General features: G+C 37.4%; 1 protein-coding gene across 1 annotated transcript; it reads left to right on the top strand.

The window, feature by feature from the left end:
* Positions 1-27,507, top strand: LOC110203071 (sulfotransferase 1C1). The gene is given in 8 exon segments (XM_020979507.2): positions 1-106; positions 2,689-2,883; positions 7,182-7,310; positions 9,153-9,250; positions 18,265-18,391; positions 19,780-19,874; positions 26,712-26,892; positions 27,331-27,507. Coding segments are annotated over 8 exon segments (1,044 nt in total). The 3' UTR covers positions 27,444-27,507.

Below are 27,507 nucleotides of genomic sequence, written 5' to 3'. Positions count from 1 at the left end.
ATGGAAGGAATATTAGGGTCTTCTAAATTCTTGGACCCTCAGCAATACATTTCATGAAGGGTTTCATTAACCCTTCACTCCTGGCCAAGCTGTTCAATAGATAAGGGCCTCATCTTCTGCCAATGCAGGGATGTTTGTTGTTTTTTGTTTTGTTTTGTTTTTACTTTTTAACCATAAATGCATATAGTAAAAAAAAATGTGGTGAAGGAGATAGACAAAATAATTTCTCTAGTATCACATTGGGCCCTTTTCTACCACTTCTCTTTCCTGGCTCATGCTACCATCCCAACTAAGCCTAGCGAAAGAGTCAGAGGTCTTGGGTTTAAATCCCACCTCTGACATTAATTGTCTGCAGGTTCTTGGGCAGGTCACTTAAATCTCTGGGCTTCATTTTCCTCACTTAAAAAATGAGGGAGTTGGATTAGATGGGGCTTCTCATATTCCATCCAACTATGAATCTTTGATCCTATGTTCCTTAGAAGTATGACATTACAAGTCACTTTTCTTGTTTTCACATGGTGGGTATGAACTAGTCATATGAAAATAAGTGTCACATTCCAGTAACACGCATGGCAGTTGAAATGCTGTACAGTTATAACTGTGTCACTGGTATTTGTCTTGCACTGAGGAAGAGTGAGAAGTGAGAATGCTACATACATCTCATTCCAACTACTCAACACTGCTCATTGTAGCACAAACACAGCCACAGACAATAAGTAAATGGATGTCTGTAGCTGTTTTTCAATAACATTTTATTTACAGACAATGAAATTTGAATTTCATATAATTTTCATAATTCACAAAATATCATCCTCCTTTGGATTGTTTTTCAAACATTTATAATGTAAAAACTATTCTTAGCCTGCAGGCCATCTAACCTAGACAGGCCCATTTGATGACAGAGACTGATTATAACCATGATCCTGACTAGGAATATGAACTAGAAAAGTACATTTCTTATGTGTTGATATGGGGGAAGTGGAGTGCAGTAGACTGGTGGGGCAAGCTTGGCAATTGTAAAGTGCTGCCTTGTTGGAGGATAAACATACCTGCCCATCTCAAAATAAGATACATCTATCTGTTTCCTCCTCCTACCCCATATCTGGGGGCCCTATAAGTAGCAACAGGAAAAATTGGAATTTTCCTAATCAAAACAAGAAACAGGTGTGGCAGATCATTTTCCCCCTCAACAGTAGAAACTTTCACCCCAAGGTGGGGGAGGAACATTTTGTAAAACCAACATAACCAGAGTTGGCCTTATGAGAAGATTAACCACTTATGTGATAGGATTTGAGGGGAGCTAAGAAACCACTTATCTAAAATTCTTTCCCTCCTTAAACAAAACAGTGCCTAAAATCTCCACCATTGGAGCCTAGTCTTTACAATGAGGTATTTCTAACCCTAAAAGGCCCCTATTAAAATCTGAACATGTTGCCCAAGCACTAGAAAAAGGAGTAAGAGAAAAGTAATATATGAGCAGACCCACCCAGTAACTTATTAATACAAATCAGTTCCTCAGTACACACTCATTTAACAGCTTAACTGAACATCCCAGAAGTGAAGGATTAGGAGAAAGGAAATCCAAGTTTCAAGTGAGGAACAAAGAGAAAAGAGAAGAATTTAAGACATGGAATACTGGTTGGGAAGCGCAGCATTAAACTACTGAGTGCAAGTAAGGAAAGGGTTGAAGAACGGAGGGCTGGGGACAAAAGTAGAGAAAGGGGCACCGAGGATAAAACTTGTCTTCTGAAGCCATTCTTACATTTTTAATATCAATTTTAATTTGCATGAATTACTGAAATAGGAAGGAATAGGGTTCAAATTCTGCCTCTGATAGTTGTAGGCCCTGAGCCAATTCACTTAACCTCTATGGGCTTTATGTTTCTCATCTATAAAAATGAGGAAGTTAGACTAGATTTTTTTTCTACCATAGCTTCTATTCTTAATTTTTATAATTTTCTTTATTTGCCTAAGGAAACTGAGACCAAGAGAGACTTGTGTAAAGTCACATAGATGCTTCAAAACATGTGGGGGGGGATGGCTAGGAGGTGCAGTGGATAGAGCTCTGGCCTTGGAGTCAGGAGGGCTGAGTTCAAATCTGGCCTCAGACATTTGACACTTACTAGCTGTGTGACCGTGGGCAAGTCACTTAACCCTGATTGCCTCACTAAAAGAAAAAGAAAATAAAAGTGTGTATGTGTGTGTGTATGTATGTGTGTGTGTGTGTGTATACACACATATATACATACATATATATACATACCTAAATATACATACACACATATGAAGACTGTGTTCCTTTTCTTTTTAAGACTTATCTGTATTTGCAAGAGGAAAATATTTTTCCCTACTGAGGAAATTTCAACTATCAATAAACAGTTTATTTTTGAAGGCATGGGCACCATGTACTTCACCTCCAGTTAAGGCCAGCCCCAAATCTAGATGAAACCTTGGTCTCTTGACCAAGAAAACCCTTCAACCAACCAAGAGTTATGCTGTTCTTAAAATGATACTACCAAAAATATTATAGAAATAGCAACTTCCAGAGAAGCCTAGCTTCTCTCAGTTAGTTCGCATTTTTAAAAACCATTGAATATTACCTACAAAAACCTCCATGTCCTCAAGAAACAGAAAGAAATTGTTGCGATGGACTATGGAAAAATGACTGAGGTGCATGTTTTCTTTAAGCAATTGGCAAGTCTCACCACACAATGCCCCTTGAGAAGATGAAAGATCTCCAACTGAAAGAAGAGTCCCTAAATCCAGAAACCAATGAAATCAATGGGATTCTCATGACCAAGATGATAAGTGACCACTGGGACAAAATTTGGAATTTCCAAGCTAAGCCTGATGATCTGCTCATTGCAACATATGCAAAAGCAGGTAGGTATTTGGAAATCAAAGTCACAGGTATGACTCCAGTTTTATCAAGTCAGGAAGAAGTGAGCTTCTAATTGATTTCATGTCTATTACAGATCTAGCCCTGAGCAAAATGGCAAATACTGCCCTACTAGCTTTGCTCACTCCCCCCCAAGAACTCTGTTTTCCTTCTAACACCCAGTTAAGTTCTTCTTAATTAAAGGAATGGGCTCACTTTGTAGAAAGAAAGAAGAGTAAGGGAGAAATAATTTTGGAGTGAGAAACAGTGGAGAATAAGACTTAGGATAATAGTTGAGGCACATGTGAGAAGAGCTCAGTAACCAGACGGTAGCATATTGGGTTCCTTGGAAGAAGGGGAGTGGAGGTTGAGATGAGGAACCAAAAGGTAGAAGAGCCCTATTTGCAATTTTTCCTAAATTAGGGCTTTAGAATTAACATGAATCCATTGTATAAGATGATTATGCTATGTTTTCCAGAATGAAATGGAATAAAAATAAAGGTGACCAGCATCAGTCTAGCTTGCATAACCCTACTCCTAGTGAGTGGTGTTTGGGAGGGGTTAGAAAAGGTTGCCCCTCTGTGGCCAGCTGGACACTATTGTGCTTGCACTGTGTTATCTGGCCTTTCACATTTGTGAAGGAGGGCACTAACACTTGGAGCATAGAAAAGACTTCATGTACAAGACAGTGCTTGAGCTGCATCTTACGAGGTAGATTTTTGTAGCATGATGGAATGTCAGAAATGAAAGAATGCCAGTTTGGCTCACACAGCACCAATGAGGGTGCACTGTCCAATGAGTCTGGAAAGAGAGGTTCAGTGGTTCAAAGTGTGCAAGCAAAAAAAAAAGAGAGAGTTGGGATTTTGTTGTTGTTTGTTTGTTTGTTTGTTTGTTGGGGTTTCTTTGTTTTTGTTTTGTATTTTGTTTGTTTGTTTGTTTTTTATCCAAGAGATAATAAGAAGCCACTGAAGCTGATTGAGTAGGGAAATCACATGGTCGGCTTAGTGCTAACACAAAATTACTTTGGCAGCAATATGGAAGATGGATTGATTGTATTAGGGAGGAATTTTAGGCAGGGAGACCAATTAGGTGGCCTTTGTAATAATCAAGGTAGGAGTTGAGGAGGTTCTGAATTAAATGGGTGGAGAAAAGAGGTTAAATATAAGTCAGAGGATGGTCCTATTTTCATTACCTTCACTAAAAGGAAAAGGTTGCTTACAATGGACAAGAATCCCCTTTTGTCCTCTTAGATGGAGATAAAGTCAGTATCACAGGTAAGACTTCAACGGGGCTCTTCCTAGCACCCAGGCCAGTTCTTTATCTAAAATGTCACAGCTTTCTCTAAGGTGCATAAAGCACTATGTTGAACATAAATTATAAATGTGTTACCATTAAGGATCCCATGAGCTGCTACCTGATATGACAGTTAGCTACAAAGGAAAACCTCCCAATAAAAATAGCAAAGTGTGAACAAGGAAGACTACAGAATAGGTTGGAAGTATCTTTTTCTTCTTACAACAAAATGTGTATCATTCCTCTTTGGCCCAATGACTGGACAATGAATTTACAAAATGGAAACAGAATTTTTTGCCTCTATGAACCAAGATATACCCTTAATACAGATCAGGACTCATTGAGACCCAGCTCCTCAGGGACAATCCACTAAGCCATCAGTCCTCTTTTTTGGTTAGGCAATGGAGTTAAGTGACTTGCCCAGGGTCACATAGCTAGTAAGTGCTATGTGTCTGAGACCGGATTTGAACTCTGGTCCTCCTGAATCCAGGGCTGGTACTCTATCCACTGTGCCATCTAGCTGCCCCCATCAGTCCTCTTAAGCAATGTCTTTACCACTCCCATAATTATTGTAGCCAGATGGAGTCTCCTCTGTCTGTGCCAGCCAAAGCCACTCATAAATTAATACAGTGATCGAAAGTTCAGCATAAAGCTATGTGTGTATAAAAGCCAACAACAAGGAAAAAATTTTACGTATAGAATACATTCAGGTACTTTTTCTTTCTTCTCTACTTCTTCTTCTGACTCCTTGAAAGTGAAAATTCTCATTTTCCATCCTTTCACCACTTCCACTCAGGTTCTTCCAGTCTGTATTTAAAGAGTAAACTAAATAAATATCTTTTAAAAGATGACAGAGGGCACTTTCACTGCTCTATTTTTTAAAAATCTAAGACAAAATAAAGAACAGATCAAGTCAGGACCTTCTTCTTGGGAAACTTTGGTTGGTCTAACAAACCTTATGTGCAAGCTAATTTGCATTGCAAACTCACTATCTGCAACGTGTTTGCATGCACTTGGGAGAATTCAAGAATCTAACACAAGGCCCTCCACAGTCTAGCTCCCACCCAACCCCAAACACCATTTAATTTTTTTCCACTACTCCATCCTTTTCCAATTAAGTTAGATTACCAGCCATTTCCCCAAAAAGTCATCTTGTGCCTTTATTCCTACTGTTTTCTCCTTCTCTTGGAATATATCCCTCCCATCTCCCTCCTAAAGTTCATCATTCAAGACCAATACCAAAAGCTGGTCATCCTCTTGAAGCCTGCCATGATAACAGCCACATGTGATCCGTGTGATTTTGTACAAGTCCTTTGATTACTTTGAGTGTCAGTCACTATCCATAAAATGAAGAGGTTGGACTAGAGGGCCTCTGAATTCTCTTATGTATCTAGATCCATGATCCTATGATCTTTCTTTCCCTAAAGAATATTGCCATTCCTTACAAGCCATTCCCCAATTGATAAATGGTCAAAGGATATGAACAGACAGTTCTCAGATGAAGAAATTAAAGCCATCTATAGTCATATGAAAAAATGCTCTAAATCACTATTGATTAGAGAAATGCAAATCAAAACAACTTTGAGGTACCACGTCATACCTATTAGATTGGCCAACATGACAAAACAGGAAAATGATAAATGTTGGAGAAGATGTGGGAAAATTGGAACACTAATACATTGTTGGTGGACTTGTGAAATGATCCAACCATTTTGGAGAGCAATTTGGAACTATGCCCAAAGGGCTATAAAAATGTGCATACCCTTTGCCCCAGCAATAGCATTTCTAGGGCTATATCCCAAAGAGATCATACAAATTGGAAAAGGACCCACATGTACAAAAATATTCATAGCAGCTCTTTTTGTGGTGGCAAAGAATTGGAAATTGAGAGGATGCCCATCAACTGGGGAATGGCTGAGCAAGTTGTGGTATATGAATGTAATGGAATGCTATTGTGCTACAAGAAATGATGAACAAGCTGACTTGAGAAAAACCTGGAAAGACTTGTACAGTCTGATGCTGAGTGAAATGAGCAGAAACAATAGAACATTGTAGACAATAACAGCCACGTTGTGTGATGACTAATATTGATAAACTTAACTCTTCCCAGCAATACAAGGATCTAAGACATCTCCAGAGGCCTCATGATGGAAAATGCTATCCACATCCAAAGAAAGAACTATGGAAGTTGAATTGCTATTTTTTTTCTCTTCTGTTGAGTTTTGTTTCCTCTTTCTGATGGCTCCTCCTATTGGTTTTAACTTTTACTTACAACCTCACTAATGTGAAAATATTTTTAATAGGAATGTAAATGTATTGTGCGTTGCCTTGGGGAGGGTGGCAGAGACAAAGGGGGAGAAAATTTTTAAACTCAAAAGCATATGGAAGTGATTATTGATAAATCAAAATAAATTGATAAAATTTTTTTTAAAAAGAAAAAAAAGAAATCCTGCTGGTAAAAAAAAAATATATATATATATAGCCATTTTTTACTTGTGCTACTGCAAGTATAGACAGGATTTTAAAGTCATTCAGTCCAACCATTTCATTTTATAGATGCCTTGTCTCTTATTTGTTTGTTTGTTTGTTTGTTTATTATTTTTCTTTTAAAATAAATAATTAATGTGATTTTATCTTTGTAGGGAAGCTCCAGTGTAGAAAGTCTCTTCATCAATAGTGATCAACAATATATCTGAGACTTGACGGGGGTATCCTTCCAACAGACTGTTATCTTCTTACTAAAACATTGCATGCCCCCCAGAGCCTAACACAGTGCTCTAGACATAATGGGTTCTTATTAAATGCTTATTGAATGAATTGGCTGAATCTTTTATTTCATAATATGTGAATATTATTATTCATATTACTCATAATATTATTTTATAATACATTTCTCATATATTGCCTTGCAGATAACAAGTGCTTTCATTTGTTGAATGAATAAATGGATTATGCAGGGTTAAAATATGCTCTAAATAGGTAGACTAAATAATAGTCCAAATTCTTTCAGGTACAACCTGGACGCTAGAGATTGTGGATATGATCCAAAATGATGGGGATATAAAGAAGTGCCAACGAGCTAACACCTTTGATAGGCATCCTTTTCTTGAGTGGACTCTGCCTCCACCTCTCAATTCTGGTAGTTTGCTCAACTAAAATTGGATTAGCCTCAGAATTAGGGTCCTGAACCCATTAGCCTTTTCTGGAAAAAGAGCTCTTTCCAAAACCACAATTCAGCCTCCTGTTTTAAAGATATGTGCCTATGGATCATTATAAGCCTCTTCTTTACCGCAGAAATTTTTACTTAAAAAGGCTATCAATGGGTTCTTTTCAATTCTACTTAGATATGCTTTTCCATTATGTTGGTGAATTTATCCCATTTATGTTCAGAGGTATGATTGTTAATTGTTGATATCCTTCCATCCAGTTCTCCTACATTTTTCCTTTCTTTTATCTCATCCCCTTCTTTACAAAAAGGAGATAGTAAGTGGATGAGAAGAGGGTGTATACCTGACATTTGTGATCTATAAATGAAACAGGGTGTGTCTATTCTGTTGTAGTTCCTTTCTATCTTATCTATTTTATATTCTATCTTATCCTTTCTATTCTATCTACCTATCACAGATTTTTTTTCTGTTTTTATGGTTTTTTGCTAGGCAGTGGGGTTAAGTGACTTTCCCAGGGTCACACAGCCAAGGAGCATTATATGTTTGAGACTGAATTTGAACTCAGGTCCTCCTGACTCCAGGGCTGGTGCTCTATCCCCTGTGCCACCTAGCTGCCCCACAGATTTTTACTCTAAGAAAATAATTTGAAGTTAATGCACTAGTTGTGGTAGTCCTGAAACGCTCTCTTTAAAATGAGAGTGCATTTTCTATCATCATGTCACTAATAATACAAAAACCAAGTGGGATTTAGACATAATAATAATGATTCAGAAAACAGTGAGCTCATCCTACTGTACCCCACACTGTTTAGGCTCTACAACTTACATTTAAATGTATCACACAGAGAGCAACACATGTGTATGTTTGTGTGTATGCATATATGTATTATGTACATGCATGTTTGCATATATACACACATATGCATATGTATGAATGTATATACATGGCAGTATAGATTTAGAAAATTAAAAGCATCTTAGGAATAAAGGGTTAAAATCCTACCATCCAGCATGCTGTCTATAGGCCATATGTAGCCAACCTGAGATTTTTAGTTTAAAAAAAAAAGTTTTCCCTTATTGGGAAGCAAACATATTTGAACTAGCTTAAAGATCCTAATCAGCTGCCCACTACTACCATTGATTGTCTTTGACATCATGCTAGCAGATTTGAATCTATCAGCAATTATAATAGAAGCTAAATTTAATTATATCATTAAATTAATAAAGCCTTGAGTCACATGACTTTCTGGTCAGTTTCAAAACCACTGAATAATTAGGATCCCTATGGGCTAAAGCAATGCACTCGGGTCATAGGTCAGAGCTACTAAAATCCAACAATATACCCTCCTTCCTCTAGTACAGGCCTCTTATCTTCTGTTGCCCTCTTTCTATTCCCCATTCTAGGGTTGGATTAGCACAATGGATAGTCAAGCATTTCTCAAATGACATTAAAGACACAGATCACATGTGTTTCCCTGGGCCCCAAAAACTAGCTTATATCTGATGACATTGTGCTTACATCAAGGAACAAAGAACTATCTGCTGATTTATATCAACTGTACCACTAGTACTGTTGTTGCCATTGGCGGTAAATCATCTTCAGATCACAGGAGTTAATATCTGTAAGGTGCTTTGGAAATCTTCATGTACTACATACATGCCAGCTATTACTATTATTGATATTCAGAAAGAAGGACAAGACAGTCCAAAATGATCACTTTAGACACAGTAAAAACTTCTTTGGAATGTCTGAGAAACAGTTACACAAAAACTACACAGCAGAGGAAATCTGAATGACACCACACTATTTTGCAGGTCTGGATCTAGCTATTAAAATGCCTTCTCCAAGAACACTGAAAACACATCTCCCTGTCCAGATGTTACCACCATTCTTCTGGGAACAAAATTCAAAGGTAAGATCAACCAGTAATTCAAATCTGCCTTGCTCAGTATTAACTTGTATTCTAGAGAATAGCAAGCAACTCTTTCTTAAAAGGATGTATCTAGTGGCTATGCATGGTAGCAGCTGTACCTTCACAACACCAAAGGCCTGCATCCAATTTTCATCATTCTGCATACTGAGAGTGGAGATCTCCAGTCAAAAGTCTTCTCTCATGGACTGTCTTTGGGTCAGTTCCACTTTGCTTTATTTTTAACATTCTCTCTAACTTTATATATAGAAAACAATTCAAAGGAAGAGTATGGAGGAAGAAGGAATACTGGGTGACAAATGCTGCAAAATTTAGAAACATTTGCTCATGTATGGAGAGGTAACATTGTGTAGTCATGAGGGAGTCAGCCTTAAAGTCAGGAAGACCAGATTTCAAGTCCTGCCTCTGATACTACAAACTATGGGACCCTGGACAAGTAACTTAACCTTTCAGTACACCAGGCAACTCTCTAAGACTCTTAGTTGAAAAGAAGGTACTAACCCACAGAAGTAGAGAGAATCCCTTCACCTGAGAATTCTAAACCAATGAAATCACTGTTCATTTCTTCTTTCGACTTGGGATCAGTCCTCGGTGAACAAATGTAACAGCTGCTTCAAAATTAAGATATGAAGAGGTTTTATGTTTTATTTAATGTAATTTTAATTTTTTTCAAATACCAAGCACGTGTTTTCTCTCTTTCGTACCTTCATCCTGAGTATGAAAAAAATAAAATAAAACCCTTATAACAAGCATATATAGTCAAGCAAAGCAAATTTTCTTATTAGCTATATTCAGAAATGTGTGTCTCATTTTGCAGTATTAGGCCATTACCTCTCTGTCAGAACACAGGTAGCATTCATCATTATTGGTCCTCTGGAAACACGGTTATTCTCTGAATGCATCCATTTCATCATTTCTTATAGAATATTATCGTCCCATTGTATTCATACATGTTGCTTTGTTCAGCCATTCCCCAACTGATAAACACACCCTCAGTTTCCAGTTCTTGCCCACTAAAAAAGAACTGTTATCTGTATTTTTGTACATATGAGTCCTCATTCTCTTTATCTCTTTGGGGTACAGGCCTAGTATTGGCATTCCAGAGTGAAAAGGTATGCATTGTTACTAACTTTGGGAGAATAGTTTCAATTATTTTTCCAGAACAACTGTAGTAATTTAGGGCTCCTTAAACATGCTTCTTTTTCTTTTTTTTTCTTTTTTTTAAAATATAAATTCATTTATTTTCAGTTTTCAATATTTACTTCCACAAGATTTTGAGTTCCAAATTTTCACCCTGTCTCACCCTCCCCACACCCCAAGATGGCATGCATTCTGAATATCCCTTCCCCTAGTCTGTCCTCTCTTCTATCTCTTCCCCCCTTCTCTTATCCCCTTCCCCTTCTATTTTCCTGTACCCCATTTCCTGTATTTCTTATTTCCCAGTAGCATGTGCAAACATTTTTTTAAACCTATGTTTTTAAAACTTTAGGTTTCAATTCTTCTCCCTTCCTCCCTCCCCACCACCCTCATTGAAAAGGCAAGCAACTCAATATAGGTTATACATGTGCAGTTATGCAAAACACTTCCATAGTAGACATGTTGTGAAAAACTAACTCTATTTCCCTTAATCCTATCCTGCCCTCCCATTTATTCTATTCTTTCTTTTGACCCTGTCCCTCCTCAGAAGTATTTGCTTCTGATTACCCCCTTTCCCAATCTGCCCTCCTCTCTATCATCCCCCTGCTCTCTTGTCCCCTTCTCCCCCTATTTTCCTTAGGGTAAGACAGATTTCCTTACCCAATTGAATGTGTATGTTATTCCCTCCTTAAGCCAAATCCTATGAGAATAAGATTCACTCATTCCCTCTCACCTTCCCCCATTTCCCCTCCACTGTAAGAGCATTTTCTTTTCTGTTTTTTTTTGTGAGATAATTTACCCCATTCTACCTCTCCCTTTCTTCTTCTCCTAGTATAATCCTCTCTCATCCCTTAATTTTATTCTCCAGATATGACCCCTTAATCTTCAACTCACCCTGTGCCCTCTATCTATCTATCTATCTATCTATCTATCTATCTATCTACTATACATACATATAATTTTTTTCCTCCAACTACCCTAATACTGACAAAGGTCTCATGAGTTATAAATATCATCTTTCCATGCAGGAATGTAAACAGTTCAATCTTAATAAGTCTCTTATGATTTCTCTTTCCTGTTTACCTCTTCATGTTCCACTTGAGTCTTGTATTTGAAAGTCAAATTTTCTATTCAGCTCTGGTCTTTTCATCAAGAATGCTTGAAAGTCCTCTATTTCACTGAATGACCATTTTTTCCCCTGAAGGATTATACTCAGTTTTGCTGGGTAGGTGATTCTTGGTTGTAATCCTATCTCCTTTGCCCTCCAGAATATTATATTCCATGCCCTGGGTCCTTTAATGTAGAAGCTGCTAAATCTTGTGTTATCCTGATTGTGTTTCCACAGTACTTGAATTGTTTCTTTCTGGCAGCTTGTAATATTTTCTCCTTGACCTGGGAACTCTGGAATTTGGCTACAATATTCCTAGGAGTTTTCCTTTGGGGATCTCTTTCAGGAGGAGATCTGTGGATTCTTTCAATTTCTATTTTGCCCTCTGGTTCTACTATAGGGCAGTTTTCCTTGATAATTTCTTGAAAGATGATGTCTAGGCTCTTTTTTTTCATCATGGCTTTCAGATAGTCCAATAATTTTTAAATTCTCTCTCCTGGATCTATTTTCCAGGTCAGTTGTTTTTCCAATGAGATATTTCACATTGTTTCTAATTTTTCATTCTTTTGGATTTGTTTTACAGTGTCTTGATTTCTCATAAAGTCACTAGCTTCCAATTGCTCTATTCTAATTTTTAAGGAAGTATTTTCTTCAGTAATCTTTTGGACTTCCTTTTCCATTTGGCCAATTTTTCTTTTTAGGGCATTTTCTCCTCATTGGATTTTTGGACCTCTTTTGCCATTTGGGTTAGGCTATTTTTTAAGGTGTTATTTTCTTCAGTATTTTTTTGGGTCTCCTTTAGCAAGCTGTTGACTTGTTTTTCATGATTTTCTTGCATCACTCTCATTTCTCTTCCCAGTTTTTTCCTCTACTTCTCTTACTTGCTTCTCAAAATCCCTTTTGAGCTCTTCCAAGGCCTGGGACTGATTCATATTTTTCTTGGAGGCTTTGGATGTAGGAGCTTTGACTTTGTTGTCTTCTTCTGGTTGTATATTTTGATCTTCTTTGTCACCAAAGTAAGATAATATAGTCTGACTCTTTTTGTGCTGCTTGCTCATGATCCCAGCCAATTACTTGAGTTTTAAACTCTTTGTTAAGGTAAGAGTCTGCTTCCAATGTGGAGAATGTACTGTCCCAAGCTTCAGGGGTTTGTATAGCTGTTTTCAGAGATACTTGTAGGGACCTGTAAATTTTCAGTTCTTGCAAGGTGGTATAAAGGGGCTAGGTGTTTACTCCTTTCCTGGCCTGTGCTGTGTTCTATTAGTGACCACAAGCACTCCTTTCTGTCCTGGAACTGTGAAGAAGGTTCCCTATCCATAGCCACTACAAGCTCCACCATGCCAGGGCTCCTCCTCACCCCAGGACTCCTGTCCAGAACTGTGACCCACATCCAAGCACAGGCAAAGCAAGAGATTCCTGCCTCAGCACCAACAGAGAGATCCCTGCAATCCCCCTCTGATCAGCCACTCAATTCCCCCTCAGTCTGTGAGCTGGAAGCTCAGGAAGCAGCTGCACACCCCAGGGCCACATTCTCAGGGAACTGGATCTGAGACCCCACCTTTTCTCTCAGCACCGCAGAAACAGACTTTTCCCACTGACCTTCTAAGTTGTCTTTGGCATTCCTGGATTGAGGAGTCTGGAAACCACCACAGCTGCCCATGATTCAGTCCTCTGAGGCCTGCTCCAGGTTGTCTTGGGCTGGAAATTTGTTTCTTTCCATCTTTTTGTGGGTTGTGCTGCCTTAGAATTTGTTTAGAGCCATTTTTATAGGTATTTGAAGGGATTTGGGGGAGAGCTTAAGCAAGTTGCTGCTTTCACTCCACCATCTTGGCTCCGCCCCTAAACATGCTTCTTTTTCCACAGCCCTTCCAACAATTGTTATCTTTTGTTACCCTCACCAATCTGATGGGTGTGAGAAGGAACCTCAAAGCTGCTTCAGTTACTCTTTCCCTCAATACTAATGATTTGAAACATTTTTTGTATATGGCTATCAATAGCCTGGATTTATTCCTTTGAGAACTGCTTGTTCATATCCTCTGACCATTTATCAATTGTTACCTCTTGAAGAGGAAGTTGAAGAAGAATATGGGACATGGAATCAGAAGAGACCTGGGTACAAATACCGACACTAGTTAGCTGAATGACCAAGAGAAAGGCACTAAATTTCTCTTAGTCTCAGATTCCTCATCAGTAAATTTGGGATAACAATATCTATAATACTCCTACTATTTAACTATGAAAGCTTAATGAGATAATGTGTGTAAAGCAATATATATCTATATCTATATATATATATATATATCAGCTATTATCATTAGTTTGCTTCCTAGAAGCATGATATAAGCATCTAGAAATATACATGTGTTTGTAGTTATCAGGATTAAAACTTTCTCATCATATATAGTAGCTTTAAGAGATCATCTAGTCTAATCCCAGGAACCTTCTCAAGCTGAGAGAAAAGTGAAGTGACTTGCCAAGGTCACAAAGGTAGTAAGTAGCCACTCTGAGATGGACCTGAATGTAATTGTGAATAATCTACATTGCATGAAAGAAGACAGAGTCACACAGTAAAATATATAATCATGAGGGAGCAATGGGAATATTTGGACCAAAGAAGATAAAGCATAAAGAAGCAGGAGAAAGATCTCAAAATTGGGATGTAAGTTAAAATTAAAAACCTAGTTTCACAATTCCAAATCCAGTCCTCTTTCCAATGATCTACCCTGCTTCCAAAGATCAGAGAATGGTGGAGTAGTGAGACACAAAATAATGAAATCCCTTAGGAAAAGTAAAGATGATTTTCATTAAAGTGTGGGGAGTTCCTTCATCTCTTCTTTGCTATTTCACTGAGCCAAAAGCAGGTGATCAAAGTAGAGTCAAAGGCAACTAGGGAAGAAGCGTATGAATACAGCAACTTCTTCCTCTCTCCTTCAGCTCAGCCCTGCCCCCTTATAAGCACCAATCCACTACACAGATGACTTGGGAATTATGAAACAGATATCTCAAGTGGACCCATCATTCAACTAAGACTGTTCAGAGTCTTTTTAATCTCATAATTGCAGGGAAAGTTGTAGTGAAAACTTGCCTACAGTGCTGGAATTCATGATGGAGAAATTGTCAAATCTCTAAAAACTTTTTTCCGCCTTTGCCTAATACCAGGTAAAGATTCTCATATGGATAAAAAGGAAAAGTATCCCTTCTATTATAGTCCACAATCTGCAGCTGACATTCTGCCATCTCTCGTGTGCCCCAATTCTGTAAACAATCTTGGGTGGGGAATGTGGGATAAAGAAAGTGGAGTTCAAGGAAGAAGTATAGGCTAGCTACCCCATTATTCCTACTCCAAAAAAAAATCTAGAAAACACAACAGACCAAATTCTGATCGGAAAATCCAGGAAAAAGATCACACTGAGCTATTTTTTCAGCCCACATCACCTTAGAAAGATAAACAGAAATGTTTGGGAACACTGAAAGATTGTAGGTCCCCAGACTGAACTGTCTCTGAGGTCCTGAAATAACATGGCACTCAATACCATATGAAAGGTGTAGACAGACTCATGAGGCCCAAAGCTCAGTGCAAACATTTCTTCCCCCACCCCCAGAAGTCCACAGAACCCAGCTATAATAAAAAGTCCAAAGTCAAGAAGTTGGCTGGTAGAATAATCAAATTAATAAAGAATCACAGCATAAAGATAATTATGTCTACAGAGAATCTGGAGGAAAAAAAGCCCAGAAAAAGAGAATAAATTGAGGTAGTCAAGCAAAGCCTAAAAAAAAAAAATGCAGCATGGACAGAAGTTCAGCCAGAATTCCAGCCAGAATTCCTGGAAGATATAAAGCGAGAGATGTTTATTTAAGAGCTAAAAATGTTTTTTAAAACCAAATGATTGGGGCAGCTAGGTGGCACAGTAGATAGAGCACCAGCCCTTACACATAATACTCACTAGCTGTGTGACACTGGGCAAGTCACTTAACCCTAAATGCCTCACATAAAAAAAAAAAAAGCCAAATGATAGTGGAAGAGGAAAAATGAGAAAATAAATTAAAAATTATGGAACATATGGAAAGAGAATTGACAAGTTGGAACAAAAGATAGGTACAAACTTTACCAAAATTTTACTAAAGAAAATAACTTCCTAAACATTAGAATAAGCCAAAGAGAAGCTAATGAATTCATGAGGCTTGAAGATGTATCAAAGCAAAATCAAAAGTCAGAAAAAATAGAAGAAAATGCCAGAATCAGTTGAATTTAGAGGCAAATTCTACCAAATATTTGAAGAACAATTAATTTTAATACCATGTAAATTATTTGAGAAAATATGGGAAAAAAAATTTCCAGATTATTCCTGTGACAAAAATGTGTCTTGACACCTAAATTAAGAATAGTCAAAACAGAAAAAAAAATAGTATAGACCAATTTCTTTAATGAATATTTATGCAAAAAGTTTAAACATATTAACAAGGATACTATAGCAACATATCAACAACATATGTATATATAATTCATAGGTATCCAATAAACAACATGAATTGCAAAGATTACACATTATAACTAGATTACACACATTTATACCAGGAATGTAGGGCTAGTTTAGTATTAGGAAAACTATAAACATAATTGACCAAGGTAATAACTAGAATAACAAAATCATATTATGTCAATACATACAGAAAAAGGTTTTGATAAGATAGAATACCGATTCCCTACAAAGCATGGAAACAAGCTGAAAATATCCTTAATTTGATAAGTAGTGTCTATCTAAAACCAAGAGCTAGAATTGCCTGTAATGGGTATAACCTTGAAGCCTTTCCAATAAGGCCAGTGGTAAAATAGAGATGTGCATTATCACCATTACTATTCAACATAGAGCTAGCAATGCTAGCTATCACAAATAAGATGAGAGACAGAGAGAGAGAGAGAGAGAGAGAGAGAGAGAGAGAGAGAGAGACTGAAGTAATAAGTACAGCCAAGGAGAAAATAAAATCATAACATTTGCAAATAATATGACAGTTTGCTCAGAGAATCTTAGAGACAGTGAAAAAACTAATTGAAACAATTAACAACCTCATCAAAGTTGTAGGGTATAAAATAAACCCACATGAATCATTAGTTTCTGTACATTACCAACAAAACTCAATGGGAGGAAATAGAAGGAGAAATTCCACCTGGAATAAATACAGAGAGTATAAAATACTTGAGAGTCTAACTGTCAAGATAGCCAGAAAGTACCTAAACACAATTACAACCATAAAACTAAATTACAAATAAAAAGATAATATCTAAATAATATAATGAATAAATAATATATTAATTAATTTTCTCATTCATTGCCGTGACAATAAAAACAGTAAGTGAATACTTTATAAAACTAGAAAAAATAATGAAAAAAATTTCATCTGAAGGGAGGACAGAGGTCAAGAATATCAAGAAAGTTAATGAAAAAGTGGGAAAGAAAAGGGCATGGCAGAACCAGAACTCAAACTATAATACAAATCTGTAATCATTAAAATAATTTGGCACTGAATAAGAAATAGCAAGCCTGATCAGTGGAAGAGATTACACATAAACACACAAACATCATACAGGCACATATGTGTGTGTGTGCACAAATGAAGGCAGAATATGAGTGTTTGATAGACATAAAGATCCCAGAAACTGGGGCAAAAACTCACTATTCAACAAATTTTATTAGGAAAACTGCATAGCAGTCTATCAGAAACTAGGTTTAAACCAACATCTCAAACCATATGCCAGGATAAAAGTTCTAAATGGGTATGTGATTTAGAAAAGAATATTGGTATTATGTAGAAATTAGAAGAGCATAGATGCCTGTCAGATGTATGTTTAGTGGAAGAATTTATGACCACACAAACAATAGGGAGGTTCACAGGAGGTAAAATGGACACTTTTAATTACGTATTAAATTTTTTTTGTGCAAACAAAACGAATGCAGCCAAAATTAGAAGAGGAGCAGGAAACTGGGAGGGAAATCTTTGTAGAAAGCTTCTCTGATAAAAGTCTTTTTTATATGCTAAATAGAAGGAATTGAACTAAATTTATAAGATCAAGAACCATTTGCCAATTAATAGTCAAAGGATATGTAGGCAGTTTTCAGAGGAAGAATTAAAAGCTATCAGTAACCTTACCCAAAAATGTTCTGAATCACTAATAATTAGAGAAGCAAAAATAAAATCTCAAATTGCAAAGTTAACCAAAAAAGGGAAAATGACAAATTCTGGGAATATGGGGAAATGGGTATATGAATGTGATGGAATACTATTGTGTTGCAAGAAATTATGAAGGTGGTGGCGTCAAAGAAACCTAGGAAGATTTGCACAAATTCATGTACAGTGAAGGGAGCAGATTCAATAAAACAATTTATGTAAAGCAAGATAACTTTTAAAGACTTAATGCTGATCAACAAAATAATCAAGCATAATTCTGGAAGTCTCATAATTTAACATGCTACCTGCTTCCAGATAAAGAAGCGAGGGGCTCAGAGTTAATGCTGAGGCATCATTTTGGACTTGACAAATGTAAGAATATGTTTTGCTTAGCTGTACATATTTGTAATGAGTTGTTTTCCTTGCATTTTCAATGGAGAGGGCAGAGAATTCAGAGCTGAAATAAAATTGAATTAAAAAACAAACCATTATCAAAATAATTGCTAATAATAAACATCAATATTCCTCTCATATTTTCTTTTTCACTGCCTTTCATTGGCTTCACCTCCATCTGTGTCCACTGCAGATAATCTACATCGCAAGAAATGCAAAAGATTGCCTGGTATCTTATTACCATTTCTCAAGAATGCATAAAATGCTACCTGACCCAGGTACCTTGGAAGAATACATTGAGAAATTCATGAATGGGAGAGGTGAGTGGAACTAGATCTGTGGTCACCTGATTCATCAATCACCTGACATTGGCACTAACCAAAGGAGGATGTTTTCTAATTGCATTTGTATGCTGTTTTCAGCAATATAATCAGACTTTCTTGAAAATCTGATTCTATGAATTATTCAAAGTAGAATCAAAATTACTTATAATTTCTTTTCCAAAACAATTTGCTGGTCAAGAACAATTATTGAGTACCTACTCTATGTAGAACATTGTCTAGGATTTATGAAGCTAGCATTTTCATAGTTATAGTAATCTTAGAACTTCTGCTAGAATTAGTAACAACCATATGGCCTTGGCAAATCTTCTAATCTCTCTGAACCTCAGTTTCTTCATCTATAAAACTAGGATCATGCCTTTTATATGTATCTCTCAGTTGTTGGAAGGATCGAATGAATAAGAAGATATTAGCCTGGTATAATGTAAGGAGTTTATGCTCAACCTCTATGAATATGTATTCCACTGGATATACAATCTCACTGATTTGAAAGGTTCTTCCTATAGTACAGATTGCAACTCATCCATCTTTCTATCATATCACTCTGCCTGACCCTATATTACTCTGAGTATAACAATATGATCAAGGGCACAAAGGTAAGAATGAGCATGAAGAACTGTCAAGAGTGATCTGACAAGTAGAAAGTTCCCTATATAGGCAATTACTGATGAATGAGCATTGTTCCCAACATTCCCACTATGATGCAGAGAATGGAATTTTTTGGATAAAAGAATTTTCATTGGTTGTGACCTTCACTTCAGCCTTCTCTGGGTATGTACACAAAAGTTCTCAACCAATTGTTGACAAAAAAGACCATGCATAAAAGACTGAAGATGCTGGAGGTCAAGTGAAATGTCAGGATTCTTTTAATAACTATATACTGCTGGTGGGCAGCTACATGGTACCATGGCTAAGGCGTCAGGCCTGGAGTCAGGAAAATGAGTCTTCATTTTGACTTCAAATCTGGCCTCCAAAACTTACTAGCTGTGTGACCCTGTTTGCCTCAGTTTCCTCATCTGTAAAATGAGGTGGAGAAGGAAATGGCCTACCTCTCCAGTATCTTTGCTAAGAAAACCCCAAAGGGGGTCACAAAGAGTCAGACACAACTGAAATAACTCAACAACAAACTGTATGAATATACACACACATTCACTTACATATGTATTGCTCTTTCTGGTACAAAGAACAATCTGTGATCCTTGTGATACTGTTTCCTAGTTGAATTTACTAAAAATTCTCATTAGCCTTACAGGTGATGTTTTCCTTTTACAAGGTCAACAACTTTGTCAGGCTGTATAATATGAGTCGTCATTCTACAATTAGCATAACTGATGCTAATTGTTCTGTTTCCTTCCATTCACCTCCAGTGCTCTGGGGTTCCTGGTATGATCATGTGAAAGGATGGTGGGATGCAAAAGAAAAACACCCCATTCTTTATCTGTTCTATGAAGACATGAAAGAGGTAAGTAATGGCTTAAATGTTCCTAGTCCCAACAAGTTTTGTTTCAGAATTGCAGAATCACAGCAAAAAGGGTCCTCAGAACCAGAGAGTCCAAGGATGCAATTACAATGTCTGACAGGTGTTCATCAACCTTTTCTTAAAAACCTCCAATGAGGGAGAACTCACCACTTCCTAAGGCAGTTACATTTCAATAGCTCCAGTTGTTTGGAAGACTTTGCTACATGAAGGCTTATCTGCCTCCTTTCAATTTATACCATAGGTCTTAGTTCTGCCCTCTAGAGCCGAGCAGAATAAATGTAATCCTTCTTTCAGTGATAGCCCTTCCAGCACTTACACATAGCTATTATTTCCCTTCCTAAAGGAAAATTAATTGTTTCCAAGTTTCTATAATTTTTTTATGACATTGTCTTCCTGAAGAGGAAGCTTCCAACAATAATTTCCTATTAGGACTCTGAATGATATTAAAATTTCTCACAAAATGCCTGTGAGTTGAAATTTTTCTTTCCATAATTTTTGCCTCATTCCCTTCCTTATGAATTCCTTTTCCTCCTTCATTGTGAGTTAACCAAACGTTTTCCATTTTTAAATTTTCCTTGGTCTAATACTCAGTTACCAGCTTATCCCTAATTTCCTATAGTTACCTTGTCCTACAGTCGATGTCACTCACTTCTTTTCAGATTGTGAATGAATGAATGACAAATAAGTAAGCACTTACTATGTGCTAAGTACTGAGAATACAAACAAACAAAAATCAAGATAGCCTTGCTCTCAAGTAGCTCATTTCTAATTGGGGTGTAAGGGTAGGGAAGACAACATGTGAAAGACGTTTCACCTGCAAGCCACTGGAAAGGGACAGAAATCTTAAGGGTGCAGTGGTAGGGAAGAAGTTGGTAAGGTAGAGATTGTGCCCATGAAGCTCTTTGAAGTCAGGGACTGCTTTTTGGGGGAGGGGTTTGGTTTTTTTTTTTACTTTGATTCCCCAGAACCTAGCACAATAAACGCTTGATGGATTTAATTGAATTGAATCATGTAATACAGGCTTCTTTGTCTACACATACTTGAATGGGTTTGATTCCTGCCATAAATCTCATCATTGGTGATGATGATACCAAGTAATATACCTAAACAGAGTAGTCACAGCGACACTATATCATTCACTCATTAACATGCACTTATTAAGAGCTTATTATGTGCCTGGAATTATGTGGGGGCTCTAGTGATTCAAAGTCAGTACAAAAAACAATGCTTCTTCTTAAGGAGCTTATGTTTCACTGAGGTTAAATAAGAAAAACAAGACAAACACAGATAATTAAGTACAAAATATATACAAATTAAGTACATAGAAATGGGGTAGAAGGCAGGAGAGTCACAAGAGATAGGCAGCAAATATTTTTGTTGTTGTTCAGTCATTTTCAGTCATGTCCAACTCTTTGTGATCCCACTTAGGGTTTTCTTGGCAAAGATATTGGAATGGTTTGCCACTTCCTTCTCCAGTGGCAAACAGAGGTTAAGTGACTTGCCCAAGGTCACATAGCTAGGAAATTTCTGAAGCTGGTTTTGAACTCGTCTTCCTAACTCCAAACCAAGGATTCTATCCATTGAGCCAACCTAGCTGCTTTTAAAAGGCTAAGCCTTCATTAATATTATTTTATATGACTGTAACAGCTGTTAGATTTAGAAGGATATTTTACAGTCTAATCCTTTACCCTGGCATTCAAGAGCTACCACAATCTGACCCCCATCTACAATTTCTACATTGCTTCTCATTTTTCCAATATACCAGTCTATTCCTCAAGCTAAATTAATCTACTTAATATCACTGAAAAACCCATATGTATTCCTGCTTCTGTGGTTTACTTACTTCCTCTCCCTTGCTACTCTATGACAGTTTCCTCCACCTTCATAGCCCAGCTCATCTCATATCTTATATTCAATCTTCTAGAACCACCCTAGCCCTCTGTTTAGCTTCCTCTGAACCCCTCAAGCATCACTGTCTGCTCATGTAGCCTGTGTCATCATGTTCTTTCTTTATACAAATACTCTATTTCCCCAATCTGATTTCAAGTTATTTGAGGCCAAGTAAACACCTTATACATCTTTGTACACACATCTACCATGGCATCCTGGACAGAGGCTCAGTAAATGTTTATTCATCAATTGAGTTGTGCTAATGTTAACAATTTCTAAAGAGAGATCATATACATGTATATTCATGCACATACACTTACAATACAATACACATACAAACATGTACACTGCAAAATTTTTCTTTCTATGCTGACTTTTATTTAGTGGACATGTTTGGGGATTATATAATACCTCACTTCCACGAACTTGCAGGCACTTATGGATTGACAAGTCTAGGTGGGATGGACCTGTACCTGTTCCTTAATTGTGGACTCAGCTTAGAGAGAAAGGAAAAAATATGAGAGAGGATTAAATATCACAAGACCCTTAGTTTTAGAACCTTCTACTCTCTTCTAATAAATGACTACTATGAATAAACCATAAGTTGGACCTCATTGCTTATAGTTTAATCAGAGTGACACCAGGAGGTTTTCCCAAACTGTGCATCTCCATTTCTGTGGATTGGTGGTTAGTATGCTAGAATTACTCATATTCTCATATATAAATCCTCTATTATATCCCATAGAAATCCAGATCCACTTCTTTGTACCTTACTGTGGATTCTGGTTCTGGACTTAAACAATCTTGGTTCATCCTACGTATATATTCCATTGACAAATCATGTCATTTCTCAGATATGACATTCCTTTTATGCAATCACACTGTCACCACCCTGGTTTATACTATCATTACCTGGAATATTGCAATAGTCTTCTAATTGGTCTCCCTTTCTCAAATCTCTTCCCACTTCCCATTAGACTGTAAGTTGCTTGAAGGCAGGAACTTTCTTTTGCCTTTCTTTTTATCCACAGTGCCTGATATATAATAGGTACTTAATAAATGTTTGTTGACCTATTGACTTCAATCTATCCTCCACTTAGCTACCCAAGTGATATTCCAACCCATGTCATCCTCCTACTCTTTAAATTCCAGAATTTAAATTCTAGAATTGAATATCAAGTCCTCTAATTGCCATTTTTAAAACCCTTCATATTCTGGCCCCTTCCTGTCTTTCTAGCCTTTTTAAGAACACTCTTTGATCTAGCTACACTGGATTATTTGACATTCCGCACACAGAATACTGCATCTCTCAAATCCATGCCTTTGCAATGGCTTAACCGTGCCTGGAATGCTCTCCCTCTTCACTTCTACATTCTGGCCTTTCTGGCCTCATTCAAGACTTAGTTTAAATCTGACCTCCCACAATAGATCTTTTCTACCCCTCCAGCTGCTAGTGTCTGCCAGGTTCTGAGATTACTTTCCATCTAGTCTGTATATATCTATATTTATTTGCATACTTTCTCCTCCACTAGAATGTACATTCTTTGAGGGCAGGAACCATGTGTTTGCCTTTCTTGTATCCCCAGCAAGTAAACAAGCATTTATTAAGCATTTACTTTGTGCTAGCCACTGTGCTAAGCACCAGAGATATTGGCGGTTAGTTGTTGTTCTTCTTTCTCAAAGAGGACCAAAATGACATCGTTATGCAGGAGACAAGTTTCAATGTGTCCAACTGACACAGTTGAACAGACCAATATGAGCTCAGAATGTTCTACCACAGGTCGGGTACAAATAGTCTAGATGAACATTTGGGGTGGATTCTAGTATTAGTGGAATACACAGTCCCTATCCTCAAGGAGCTAAATTTAATGAGAGAAAACAACACATAAAAGGAAGCTAAAAAGTTCAAAGCATGATAGAGTCAGAGAGTCAGGAGTGGAACCTGGAGAGAAAGGAAGATATGGCTGACCTGAGCACTTTTCTTAAAATGGAGGTTTTGGGAGGAACCAGCCAATCAAAGGAATGGGTCCCAAAGATAAAGGAAACTTCTCTTGTGAGAAGCCCAGAAGTAAAGTGAACTACCTGGGTGTGAAGGACTTTATGGCATAGAAAAGAAAGTCTGCAGAGTCTAGAGCACTGCCTGGAGAGGAGGCCTTGGCACAAGGCAAACATTTAACAAACACTTTTTGAGAACTAGACCCAAGGTGGCAGGAAGTCTAATACTTGGGAGTGGTAGAAAGCAGTAAAGACATTTGTTTAAAAAAAAAAAAGCACTCAGCACAGTATCTGGCATTAATAGGTGCTATTAAAATGCTTATTCTTTTCCTTCCCTGTTCCACAAAACTCTTCCAGTCACATCTAAAAAAACGTGACCAACAAATTCTGATGGAGAAATCCAGAAAGATTCAGTAAGACATTGGTCCAGTCCAGCTTGGCATAGGGAAACAGACAAGTAGATCTGTAATAGGAACGGGGTGGGGCCGATAGCATACTGCCTTTGGAGCGCCCTAGCACTTAGGGAGAAGCTGTACGTGAGCAAGAGGAGGTTCCAAACCGTTACCAGGACATCACACTGTGGTGGATACAAATATAAACTGGCACCATTGTCACCTTTAACCCAGTTTCAGCTCACAGATTCTGGGTGGGCTAAGAAGAGGACCTGCCCTCAGGGGTGACATTCTCATGTAAGGAGAGGAAGTTCAGAGGCTAACAGCAGTAGTAGTGTGACCCAGACACTAAGCACAGAGCCCAGTTTTATTTGCAGCATGTAGCCCACCCTGAAATTTAGCAAGGCAAGAATTCTAGACTAAAGGGGATCCTACATTCTGACACTCTGACAATAGAGCTTTCCAGACATCTGAAAAGGGATTAATCCAGTAATAGTCTGTTCTTTCTCAGACCTAAACCCAGATGAAAAACCTGTAGACTTCAGACCAGGGGGACAGAAATCAGACTTTGCCTGGGATCAGACCACTTTGGGAGTATTTAAAGTTCAGGTCTCCAACTTGTCCCTGAGATCCTAGAATAGCATAACACTAAAGAATGCAGCAACAGGACCAGCTCAGACCAGCCCTCACATAGAGTCCAAAGTCAGGAAGTAAACTGGAAGAGTGAGCAAACAAAAAAAAATCCCATCTTTAAAAGCTATTGTGATGGTAGGGAAGCCCAAGAACAAAACCAGAAGAAGAAAATTATTCCAAACAGCCAAAAGTTAAGTCTTAGAGAAAAGCACAGCTTAGGCACAAATTTGACTAGAATTGCTGGGAGAGATGAAGCCAGAGTTTTTTTTTTAAAAAAAGAGTTTTAAAATATTTTTAGAAAGAAAATCAGAGCACTTGAGGAAAAACTGGAAAAGAAATGAGAACCATGAAAGACAGAATTGGAAATGGAATTAATAGCTAGGTACAAGAGATACAAAACCTTGCCTAAGCCACAAACTCTGAAAATTAGAATGGACTAAATGAAAACCAATGATTCTATGAGGTAATAAACTATTAAAATAAAGTCAAGGGCAGCTAGGCAGTGAGTGGATAGAGCACTGGCCCTGGGGTCAGGAGGAGCTGAGTTCAGTTAGGGCCTCAGATACTTGACACTTACTAGCTGTGTTACCCTGGGCAAGTCACTTAACCTCTATCACCTAGCAAAACAAACAAAAAAGTCAGAAGACTGAAAAAGTGGAAGAAAATATAAGATATCTCATAGCAAAAACCACTAACCTTGAGAATACATTGTGGAGGGGAAAAAATAAGAACCATTGCACTAACTGAAAATCATGACCGAAAAAAAAGAGTCCAGACATAATATTGCAAGATTTTGTTAACTGCCCAGATCTCTTAGAATCAGAAGTAGAAATAGGAAGAATCTATCCATCACCTCTTAAAAGAAACCCCAAAATGAAAACTTCCAGTAACATCATAGCCAAAATCCATAGGAGTCAGATCAAATGAAGAATACTTTAATACACCAGAAAGAAAGAACCCAAGTACCAAAGTGCCACAGTCCACCACACACATGATTTAGCAGCCCCTTTGAACCCTTTCGTCATCACAGTTCATAGAGGGAGTCCAATTAGACAAGGTCTATCAGTGGTTTTGTTGTGTCCTGATGATCTCAAGAAAAGAATGGAAAGAGAGGGGGAGAAGAATACACTGGGGAGTGGAGAGGGAAAGGAAGGTTAAGGAAAATTACCTCACATAATCAGAGTGCTCAAGTAGACATTAATACAAATATGGAACACAGGGTGGAGAGAAGTAACCTCATTCTCAACAAAATTGGTCATAAGGAAGGACACATGTAAGTTTAGTACAGAAATATGTTTCATTCAGTGATGAAGTAGGGAAAGGGGAGAGGGTAAAGTTAGGGAGGGATTAGTTCTAAGCAAAACAGACTCTAAGGCTGTACAAAAATATCTATAATTCTTTTGAAGTGACAAACAATAGGAATCTGAGGGAGTACCCATAAACTGGGGGATGCATTAACAAGTTATAGTATACAAATGGCATGAAGTAGTCTTCTACTAAACTTTTAGTGTAATGGCTAACCAAGATTACAGAGGTCTAATGATGAAATGTGCTACCCACTTTCCAACACAGAAGTGAAGAATTCATAATGTAGAACGAGACAAAATGTTTTGGACATAGCCAGTGTGGACATTTGTTTTGATTGACTATAAATGTTTATTTTTCTTGTGTTCTCAATTAGTGTGGGAGGGGGAGGTAAGAATGTGAATTTTGACTGATAAAAACAAAAATACATTTGTAAATGCTTATTGACTGACCTTAGATTGGATTAGATGACCTCTGAGGTCCTTCTGGCTCTAAGTTTATGATCTTATGGACATATTTACAGAAATGGTAGGGCTCTTTGCCTGTTAGAAGATCCTACTTATTTTATATATATATTTTTTTTTACTGGCTTCTCCTCACTTAGAACCCAAAGCAGGAAATCCAGAAGATGTTAAAGTTTCTGGAAAAGGACTTATCAGAGGAAATCCTCAACAAGATCATTTATCACACCTCTTTTGATATCATGAAGCAAAATCCTATGGCAAACCATACTACTCAGCCTTCAAGCATAATGGATCACTCCATTTCCCCATTCATGAGGAAAGGTGCGTAAAGTTCATGTTCTGTGAGAAGTCAACCCTCGTACATGCTAATTGTAACTTGTCTAAGAATTCCCTTAACGCTGATTATCGTGGAGAAAAAGCATAACACTGCAGAAAGAGCAGCACGATTAGATCAGAAGACCAACTCTATCTCTAACCAATGTGACCTTAAGTCTTTGAGTCTCAGCTTACTCAACTATAAAAGTAGACAGTTTTTCCTAACCTGTCTATATCATAAGATCATTGTGAAGATGAAATGAGAACTGTAAAATTCAATGCAAATTTAAGCTATTATTGAAACACAGTCAGGTCAATGGCATCTCTATGTGTTCTTTGAAAAGCAAAATTTCTATCCCCCATTCATTTAATGACTCTATGACTATATGCCATTTTAAAAAGTCTACCTTGATGGCTTAACAATGTGGTTTTTCTACATTTCAGGAATTCCAGGGGACTGGAAGAACCATTTTACTGTTGCCCAGAATGAGAAATTTGATGAAGACTACAAGAAGAAGATGGCAGGAACCACTTTGACTTTTCGCACAGAGATCTAAGGGAGGAAATGGTGGAAACTCACCTAAAATTTTTTCCCTGGATTTTTTCCCCGATTAAACCTCA

The sequence above is a fragment of the Phascolarctos cinereus genome, unplaced genomic scaffold, assembly GCF_003287225.1.
Source record: "Phascolarctos cinereus isolate Bilbo 61053 unplaced genomic scaffold, phaCin_HiC Scaffold_7;HRSCAF=346, whole genome shotgun sequence".
NCBI classification, from domain to species: Eukaryota; Metazoa; Chordata; class Mammalia; order Diprotodontia; family Phascolarctidae; genus Phascolarctos; species Phascolarctos cinereus.
The sequence above is the reverse complement of the archived record's forward strand: the minus strand, read 5'-3'. Positions and strand labels throughout refer to the sequence as shown.